This window comes from Cicer arietinum, chromosome 1 (assembly GCF_000331145.2).
Source record: "Cicer arietinum cultivar CDC Frontier isolate Library 1 chromosome 1, Cicar.CDCFrontier_v2.0, whole genome shotgun sequence".
Classification (NCBI taxonomy): domain Eukaryota; kingdom Viridiplantae; phylum Streptophyta; class Magnoliopsida; order Fabales; family Fabaceae; genus Cicer; species Cicer arietinum.
Genome location: NC_021160.2, coordinates 40,298,990 through 40,310,150, shown reverse-complemented (window position 1 = coordinate 40,310,150; position 11,161 = coordinate 40,298,990). Strand labels below are relative to the sequence as shown.

Here is an 11,161-nt window from a genome sequence, read left to right as displayed (position 1 = left end):
TATATATATATATATATATATATGTATGTTAAAGGAGTTATAAATTTAGAGGATGTCCTAATTTCTTCAACATAAAAGTGAATTGTATTTCTAAAGAAAATTCAAATTTAAACAAGTAATGTATATGACATTAAAATTATTTTTTAATTGGATAAGTTTTTTTATTTTATTGATTCGTTTGGATAGTTTGATTACATTTAGTTTAAATAATATCACAGTTATTGATAATAGTTACTTTATCTCATTTTGACAAAGCAAAACAAAACATTAATTAGTTAAACAAAACGCTGCATGTACCAAGGGAATGGGAACAAAAATCTATGCCCTTAATCTTAAATGTGAAATTGCGTCTAGGATTTATCACTGTATTATTAGGATTTGTTGGATTTATCTTCTTTAATTTATGAGTTTGATGAACTCTATGAATTTTAATTTTAATTTTAATTTTTAAGAAGACTATTCAAATGAAGATGGTGAAAAATAAAAGAGAAGAAATGAAGAATATTTGTTTTTCAAGAATACAATTTTTTTTTTAAAAAAAAATGTGGAAAAAAGTAAATAGAGAAATAGAAAAATAATAACATTGTGATTATTTTGAAATATGAACGATTTAATAAATGACTAAGTGGTTGCAAATAAATAAAATAAAGACTCCAGAGAGTTTTTGCCTATTTAATTATAGATCATATGTATACTATAAAACTTTCATACCAATATGAGTGTTGTTGTGATTACTATAATTATGATATAATAAACTAGAAACATATAATGGTAGTATATTAATGTTGCTTTGGTGGTTGATAGTACTTGACACGTTATATTGATGAATAAATATAACTCATGCTTTGTTTTGCTAAGTCAAATATCGGCAGCTAGATAAAGCCAACAAAAAAAAAAAATTGGCAGCTAGATCTACAATTTTATCCATAATATAATATAAATAAATGAAATTTTAACTACAAATACATAATTAATAATTGAAAGAGATGCGTTCATTTCACACATGCCTTTGTCAACGGGATGTTTCGTACGGGAAAACAAACTTTGGTTTACACGAAAAACAAATAAACACGTTTATCATTCATTAATATTCTATATCAATTTGTCATGATGCAAACACGTAAAATATTTATTTAGCAAAGAGCTGATGATATTTATTTATTTATTAAATGATATTTATTTATTTATTTATTAAATGATATTTATTTGTTTTGCATCAAACATCATGTAAAGTTAAGTAAACGATTGATCGATGATTACAATAACTTGTCAGCACCTATCCCATCTAGATAATACTCTTGTCTCTTTAGTGTTATAGTATTTACACCATTCAAATATAATAAATATAAATTATTTACAAAACTGAAAATATTAACATAAAAATAATGGAAAATATTTTAAATGCAAAATAAAAATTTAAAGTCTAATTAAAATTATAAATTAATTAATAGATTAATTATTATTTTCAAAAATATTATATGTAATTTTATTACAAGGCTTATTTCATTATTTTGCATGATCCAAAAGCTTTAAACCTTGTAAATGATAACAAAAAAAAAAAAAAATGAAATGTGAAAACAAGTTTGAAAATTTATACTAAAAATTAATTTAAAAATGTTAGATATAATTTAAATATGGATATTTTTATAATTTCATATATGTTATATCCTATCATACTATTTCATTCGTAAAGTCCACTTCCGTTTCAAAATACGAATCGTATAATTTTTTAATGTTGATCAAACAATAAAAAACATTAAGCACAGAGATGAGAAAAATAATTCAATAAACTCACTCATATAACTAGAAATCAAATCAGAAAAATAAGGATTTCATCTTGTTACACTCATCCATAACAAATAGGGTTTAGTTACTCATGAAAGAGATAGAAAAGATAGAGATTATAGAAGAATTACAAGAAAAATTCATGAATGATTCTTGATAAAACTGCTCTAATGGTGTTAGAAACGATTGTCTTTGAGTTTCTCTGCTAGGGCACAAGTCTCTCAACTTCCCAATAGTCAAAAATGATGTCTAAAAAGTGAAAAAAAAATGCATTATAATGAATGCTGTCACGTACCACGCGTCCCAGGCGCAGCCTTTGCGCTTCAAGCGCGTCCCGGCAGAGGCTTCAGCCTAAAAATGCGTCTCAGACGCAATTGTTGTGTCTCAGGCGCATAACTTCTTCTGTTTGACGTATTCTGCATTTGTCTCGTCTTTTGAGTTTGAAATGAGTTCCAATGTCTTCATGAAAGTTGTAGTTATGGATCATATCTTTCACTTGCACTTGGTTTGACTCCAATTGGACATCTACAACTCCAGATATAACTGAAGTACTCCACATATGTAATGTTGATTTCTCGCCAAAATTCAGCATTGCACTAAAACAAAAGTAACGTAAAATTATGAAAAAAATCCCTACTTAATCAAGGGAATACAAACACATACATTTTATTAACTCAAAGAACTAAAATAACAAAATATATCAAATAACTCCTTAAATTAACTAATGGTTAAAGATAAATAAGACTAAAATTAATGAAAAATATGCATATGATGAAGAGTCATCAATATTCTTATTAGCGAGTTTCTTTTATTTGTCTATTTTTGTTCGAACTGATTAATTTAGAGGTGTATTTTATACGTTCAAATTGACCAATTAAGACATGTATTTGAACATATAGGAGAACGCGAGAAGAAACACATTTCTTTTTCATTTCACCATGGTTTTATCCCCTTGGTTTTTTTGATAAAGTTTTTAATGAAGCAAATATTTAAAGTTTATTAGATTTATTTTCTTGTGTTTTGATTTAATCCTCCGAAACTTGTTTTACTTTTACTTTTTATTTTAATAAATTTATTAAATTGCTATAGATAATAAGTGATTCTTTTAAAGTGTTAATATAGTTGAGATGTCTTAGCTTCCGTATAATATTTTTGTACACTAATTTTTTTCTTAAAAAAAGAACCCATGTTGTCTATACCATGATATTCTCATCAAACTCTCTTATGTGTATGTCTATCTTATCCCTACCCATCAAAGTGACCCCAATAGAATATTTCCTATCCACATCTTAAAATCAATTCTCCTATAAAAAATCACAAATATTTAATGTTTCCCTTCAATTAATTTTATAAATTTGCTAGGACTTTGCTTATTTAATATCTAAGAAAAAGTAAACAAAAGAAAAACAATTTGTCAAAAAAAAAAGAGAAAAAGTAAACAAAAAATTATCATATAAAAAAGACCATATAAAATTTTAACACGCCAAGATGTTTGTGGATGGAATATGCTTCTTGCATCACTATATATAATGACCAATTTGTGATAGTAATTACCCCACACAGCATTCAATATCTCTTCTTGTCTAAAAAAGAAAACTTTCAATAATGGGGAACCAATCAACTACTAGCCAGAAAAAATCTCTTCCCATTGACACCACATTCAAGCTTCCAGCTAACTTACCAGTTTGGCCACAAGGTACATATTTCTTTTCCTTCATTTTTCATATTATCACTACTAAAACAAATAAATTGTGACAAAAAAATTAACGACAAAAAAATCTGTTGTTAATTCTCTCGTCACTAATTTAATTTATTTTAATAGTAATTTTTCTTTGAATTGGCAAATAATATAATTAGAAAATAGAGTACAAGTGATATTTCAACTTGATACTAAATCCGGCTAAAACCAAATAACAAAACCAATTGCATTTGTTTTAGTAGTGATTTTATGCCATTGTAAAATATATTTCTTAATGATAACTTTACATGTGTTTAGGTGGTGAATTTGGTAGTGGAATAATTGATTTAGGCGGACTAAAAGTGTCACAAATCTCAACATTCAACAAAATTTGGACAACACTAGAAGGTGGACAAAACGATGAAGGAGCAACATTCTTTGAGCCAATAGGAATACCCGAAGGTTTCTTCACATTAGGACACTATAGCCAACCTAACAACAAATCTCTCTTTGGTTGGGTTCTAGTAGCAAAAGATGAATCCAATGGAGCTTTAAAAAAACCAATTGATTACACACTTGTTTGGACTAGCAAGTCTCAAAAAATCAAACAAGATCAAGATGGTTACATTTGGTTACCAATAGCACCTAATGGTTATAACCCTTTAGGTCATATTGTCACAACCACACCTCAAAAGCCTTCACTTGATAGAATATATTGTGTTAGATCAGATTTCACTGACCAATGTGAGCTTAGTTCATGGATTTGGGGACCAAGCAAAAAATTTGATGAAAAAGAATTTAATGTTCAAAATGTAAGACCAATCAATAGAGGGGTTCAAGCTTTAGGTGTTGTTGTTGGAACTTTTTTAGCACAAATTGGTGAAAAAACAAGTAACCCTCTTCCTATTTCTTGTTTGAAAAATCAAAACTTGAAATTTTCATCAATGCCTAATTTACCTCAAATTAAGGCACTAGCACAAGCTTATTCACCAATTATGTATTTACATCCTAATGAAAAGTTTCAACCTTGTTCAACTAAATGGTATTTCACAAATGGGGCATTGCTTTATAAGAAAGGTGAAGAGTCAAATCCAATTGCAATTGACCCTTTAGGTTCAAACCTTCCTCAAGGTGGAAACAATGATGGTGCTTATTGGTTGGATCTTCCAAAAGATAAAGAAAACAAAGAGAGAGTGAAAAAAGGTGATTACAAAAGTTGTCAAGCTTATATTCATGTTAAACCAATGTTTGGAGGAATATTTACCGATTTAGCCATGTGGGTTTTTTACCCTTTTAATGGCCCAGGAACACTAAAAGTTGGACTTATTGATAATATTTCGCTCGGTAAAATAGGTCAACATATTGGTGATTGGGAACATGTGACGTTAAGGGTAAGTAATTTTAACGGAGAGTTAAAAAAAGTTTATTTTTCTCAACATAGTAATGGTCAATGGGTTGATGCTTCCCAAGTTGAGTTTCAAAATGGAAATAAATCAATTGCTTATTCTTCATTAAATGGTCATGCTATTTATCCAAAAGCTGGACTTGTTCTTCAAGGTGTTGGTGAAATTGGAATTAAGAATGAGACTAAGAAGAGTGATATGGTTATTGATTTTGGAGTTAATTTTGAAATTGTTTCTGGGGAGTATTTGGGGAATGAAATTGTTGAACCTGCTTGGTTGAATTTTTTTAGGGAATGGGGTCCTAAAATTACTTATGATTTAGGTGAGGAGTTGAATAATTTGGAGAAAGTGGTTCCTGGTTTCAAATTACCTAATGAATTGTTGGGTGAAGAGGGACCCACAGGACCAAAGCAAAAGAGAAATTGGAATGGGGATGAAATTTGAAATTTGAAATTTGAAATAATTGGTCTCATGAAATATAGTTTTAAATTTTAGTTATAGTTGTATTACCAATTTTTGATATTGTCAAAAATTGTGAATAAATACAATTGTAATTACGGTATTTTTATAGTTGTAGAGATATTTAAAATCTTTATATTTCTACATTTCTGCTCCTCAATTGTGATTGGGCAATAATTTAAAACTTTGGTGTGACATTATTGAGACCAAGGAATTAAAAACAAGTCTTTGGGTTGGTGGGTGTATTTAATATTGTTTGTCAATGTATATTATCCAAGTTGTAATTTTCTGATTGATATTGAAATAAGTATATTTTTTTTGAAATAAAGTTGAACTTTGTTGTTTATTTGCATGCCAGGTTGTTGTTCTTGTTAATTAACTTTAACGACCATGTGATTGTTTTCCTCCAAAGTTATAGGTACAACGTAGGAGATAGATATTTTTTCTTTCTCGTCCACTTAAATAATTGTGTACATTAATCAATTATCGAGCAATTAATTACTTCGAAATACAAGATATTTTAATCCAAAGGTATATTATTGACCGGTAATTAATTTAGTAATTAATATTTTTTTGTGCAATAAATATGGTGAATAATTTCACTTAAAAAGTAGTGTTCTGTCGGCAATGTTTAGGAACGTGTGGATGTAAGGAGTGTTTGAAGATATTGGATTCTTTGTGTACGTATATCTGTTTGGAAACATCGAAGCTTAATAGAAAGATGCAACTCATTTGATTGGGACCCATAATCTGCATTGTTTTATTAAATTATGACTATGCAGACTTCTATAAAAAAACAAAAATGAGTATGCTATTGAATTATAAAATTGATTGAACCAAAAATTTAAATTAATTTATACAATGTTGATAAATATATTATTTTATTAATTTATATATATCAACTCTCATTGATAGTATATTTTTTATGTAAGTAATCTATATAATTTTTATGTAGCAACTATGTAATAAATTTTATTGACATTAAATGTATAATTTGAATCTCATCATTATGAATTCAATCTCACACACGACAAATAAAAGACTTACAATCAACAAAATTATATCTGTAAAAAAAAACTGTTTACACGTTTACAAATTATTGAAAATTTTCTTGTACACAATATTTATAATGTCGGCACATGTTTTTTTTCCATCATCTAACATAAAAATCTTCTATCATTTCCTTGAATTTACTATTGAAATAGTCACATATAATTGACTATGAGTAAATATAAGTCACTCCAAATATAAATCAACTTGAGAAAAAAATAGACATTGATTCTTATGTACGATCATTGCAAAATACAACCACAATGAAAATTGTCTTATCTAAAATTTAAATGCGAAACCTTGATCAGATGAATTCAAATTCATTCTTGGTATAGTAATTTTAAAATGTCAACTCTTGATATTTAACAATAACTTTAAATGTATAATATATAATACATTTGTATATGTAAAATTGATATGCAACCATTGAAAATTTAAAAAATGATAAAGCCATATCCATAGAATCATGGTCTATGAAGTCCATACAAAAATTGAAAGCAAACAAACATAACATTAAAATATTTATAATGAAAATAGATAGAATTCAATGTATGGATCTAGTAGTGCAAAATGAACAAAGTTTAGCCAAAACAAAGCCTCTCATAGTTTATTTGAAAGAGAAAAAAAAAAAAGAAAAGCAAAATTCTATATTAATATGAAGTGTGATTCTCAATCCTTCTCAATTTTGAAATTTTTCATATTCTTTAAATTGGCTCCATCATTGTTACCAACAACTTCAACGAGTCCCCTTTTAATGGGGCTGCAATAATCAGAATCATGTGTAACTAGTATACGGATAGAGTTTGGGAGTTGGCATTTCTCTTGAATAACTTCTTCTTCAAACTTGGACATCAAATCCTTCGTTACACCACCTTCTACATCATTATTAAGTCCAACAACATCTTAATCACAAATTGCCAAAATTAGGAACTAATACATATTGATTTAAATGAGTAAAACAATTTACAAAAGATATAAGAATAGAAACCACCTCAACAACAACAAATCTGATTATTTATTTATAATATCCAAGTCACCGTAGATTTTTTTTGACACAAAATGATTTTTTAAAATTTGAGTTCATATCATTTTTAACATCTATCTTAAATATCAACTGTTTTTTAACCAAATCTCCAATTACTTTCAACCAAATCTCCAATTACTTTTGGAAACAATGTCCGATTCTAAATCCTAATATTCACTTCATTATTAAGAATATTAATCTAAAACATCAAAATAAACATAACCAAAACACATCAATAACAAAGGTTCAAGATAAAATAAAGTTGAAAAAATATACTCACTTGATATATTTCATCAAGCATGTTTAGACATGATTTGTTTGTCAATGAAACTCCATCATGATCAAATATAACAAGTGTAGCATAATCGATGTTATCAATGAGTCTAACTTTGATACAATACCTTTTATCAAAATTAGGTAATGAATTTAATTAACATCAATCATAGCTTAAGGAATAGATAAATTAACATAAATAGAATTTTATGTTATACACAATTGTCCAAACATATTTCTTAGATCCAGTAATAACTCATTTCTTGCGTACACATACTCCATACCACCAATCAACTTCACCAAGAACATGTTGAATTGTACCAAAAACCACACAAATCGTATCCTACCAAAGTATAATTATAAATAAAATACATGATTAAGAAAACTAAATGAAGTGTAATTGATATGACATTGAAACTGTGAAAATTACATTTTGACAATCCTTAAGTTCCTCTATAGTCATGCATTGGAAAATACTTAAAATTCTTCTTCTAAACTCAAATGAAAGGTATCCTTCATATGATTCAATGGTCGAGTTGGCGAGCCAAAGTTATCCGAGTTTCTGATCACTTAGTATAAAGTTAGTATTCCAATTAAAAAAATAAACAAATTTGAATCAATTAGTTGATATTACTTCTATTTTACTTTAAAACCTTACTTGAGTTTAAAAGAAACTGATTCAAGAATTTTAGGGTTGAATAAAAGTTCAGTACAATTTATTGCATTTTGTTGTTTTCGCTTTTACCATTAAACATATTCACTTTTATAAATTGAGCAATGACAACAACATTTTGGTTATAACCATATTGCAAATATGCATTTAGCTCATCAATGGTTGAAAAAGTGCACATTCAATTCTTATACTACATGAAGAAATGCAATTAGTTAATAATAAATAGATAAAATTATATTTTAAGGCTCACACATCATATTTTAACTCAATAACTTTAAATTTTGTAGTGACATCATTCATTTCATAAAATATCTCTTGTCCCACTCCAACTAAAACTCTTTTGCAAATTCACTCTCAATCTCAATTGATTTCTGATTGTTCTATATGCTCCAAAGTAAGAGGCAACACCAAAAGAACGAAAGTTGTACACAAATTTGTTAAATTAATTGGAGCGTTTTGCACTGTTACTTGAATTTTATCATCCTAAAAAAATGAAACACAATTTTGTTAAATTAATAATGTAACAAACTCAATTTGTGTATAATTTAAAATTTTAATATATGAAAGAAATAATTAAACCTTCTCATCCATCAATACCATTTCCATCACATAAAATTTATGTTTGACATTCAAATCAGACAAAAATCACATTCGCACAACTTTAACAACTAAATCCAATGACTCTTTCTCTAGATTAATTGAAGCAAAAAAAATTGATTTTTCAAACATTGCAACAAGATAAGGAAAAAAACTTAAAGTTATATTAACAATAGACGAAAATTAAAAAGGGAAATTGTGTATCAAATGAGATAATACAAATCGAATTCATAATCAAGAAATCCTAAATAAATGGGATGATGCAAAACAGTGAACAATTATTATTATTTTTTTATTAATTAACAAAACAGAAAAAAAATTTAGTCTTGAAATGTATAGTGTTGTTACTTTAATTTTTGATTTGGCACAAAATTTAAATTAATCTATAACTCTTCCAAATGTATGTTAGTTTAACCTGGTTGAATTTAAATTAATCTATAACTCTTTCAAATTAATCTATAATTTAAATTAAATTGATTGTTAACTTGGTGAAATGGAAGATTATGTGACATATGATGTGTCTTTCTCTCATTGTCACATGTGAAGCTCAATAGGCACAAACCAAATGTCGTAAAATTGAAGAAAATAATCACTAAATCTTTTTTTTAATAAGCAAGATATTTTAATATCGAGTATAAGGGGTACTCGAATCGATTACAAGAATGAAAATGTTATTCAATGAGTCAACAAGACAAATGATCTATTTGTTTAAGATTTTTAAAAAGTGATTTTGACTTTATATTTTTAAAAAATAATTTTTATAAAGACTTACTTAAAATAATAGAAGTTATTTTACACTCATTTTTTACTGATTAAATGAGTAATTTTGACATTCACTAACTTAGATATTTATTATTAGAGATTTTAATATGATAAAACAAATATTTATTTTGACGTTCACGAATGGGCAAGGGAGGAAGATTTTGACTAAGAAGTCTCCAATTTTATCTGGACACTAGACCCAATCGTCGCCTTTATTCGCCACTAGTTGAATGCTGTGCAGCATCATATTCAAGTCTTCCTCCCTTGCCCATTCGTAAACGCCGCCTCTTTCCAAGTTAAATTCCAACACAAATCATCTCCCCTCCTTAATCCAATTTCTGACTTAAGTCTGGAAAAATAGTTTAAAAAAATACACTAAGTCTGGAATAACTTGTTCTTCGTCTTCATCTCTATTCCTAAACCTAATATTTCTTTTTCTCCCAAGTTCTTCTTCCTCCAATCAGAAAGAAGATGATGAAGAAATTGGATGAAGAAGAAATTGGAGAAAGAAGAAATGTTAGGTTTAAAGTTAAGGATGAAGAATAAAATTGCGGTAAGAAGAATAAATTGTTTCATAGTTAATGATTTTTTTCTTTCTTTCAATATTACTATAATTTTGTTCCTTCATACTCAGCTTCACGCGTGGCAGCGAGATAGTGATACATCATATGCCACATAATCTTTCATGTCACCAAGTTAAAACAATCAACTTAACGCCAGTGACTCAATTAACAAATGGTTTGATAAGTCATGGACTAATTTGAGTTTTTAGTTGAATTAGAGACTAATGTGATATTTCCTTGCACATCCAGAGATCGAAATTGTGGTTTATCCTTTTCTATTGTCAATATTTTGAGAGTGTAATGTGTGAACTTCAAAATGATATCTTTCATTTTCTTTTGCAACAGAAAAACAATATCCTTAATTAGGGGTGCTCAAAATTCGGCCTGGTCCATCAATCCATCTCGACCCGTAAGGTTTGGGTCGACTCTAAAATAGTAAAAGAAATTGGGACATAAATAGAGATAAGACAAGGACATTACTCCATCTTGTTTTTGTATTGTCTCATCTTTATTGAACTCGTATCTCATTGGATTCGATCAGGTTAAGAGTCAGATTCATTTCTAAAAGTTCACCTAATCTAATTTTTGAAGTGAGTATGAGACACACTAATTTTGGTCTAACTTGTTCTTTGGATAATTTATATCTTTAATCAATTGGGTATTAACCTTTTTGTTGGCAAAATTGTAAATAATTTTTCTTAATAGAAATCAACATAAAACTATTTTAGTTATTTGATGTGAGAGTAAGTGGTAAACAAAACTTTAAACATCTATTATCTATTAAAATATATTAAAATAGACTTCTAAATATTATTACGACATATCATCAAATATAGTGCAATTTCATTCAAATATTGCCATGTCAAAAAATCTAATGTGACACATGTAAGACAC

General features: G+C 27.6%; 1 protein-coding gene across 1 annotated transcript; it reads left to right on the top strand.

Moving 5' to 3' along the window:
- Positions 1-3,324: 3,324 nt before the first annotated feature.
- Positions 3,325-5,671, top strand: LOC101507229 (hypothetical protein At1g04090-like). Its single transcript, XM_004488494.4, has 2 exons — positions 3,325-3,481; positions 3,782-5,671. The coding sequence occupies exons 1-2, from the start codon at positions 3,391-3,393 to the stop codon at positions 5,308-5,310; spliced, it is 1,620 nt and encodes a 539-aa protein (XP_004488551.1). The 5' UTR covers positions 3,325-3,390; the 3' UTR covers positions 5,311-5,671.
- The last annotated feature ends 5,490 nt before the right edge of the window (positions 5,672-11,161 follow it).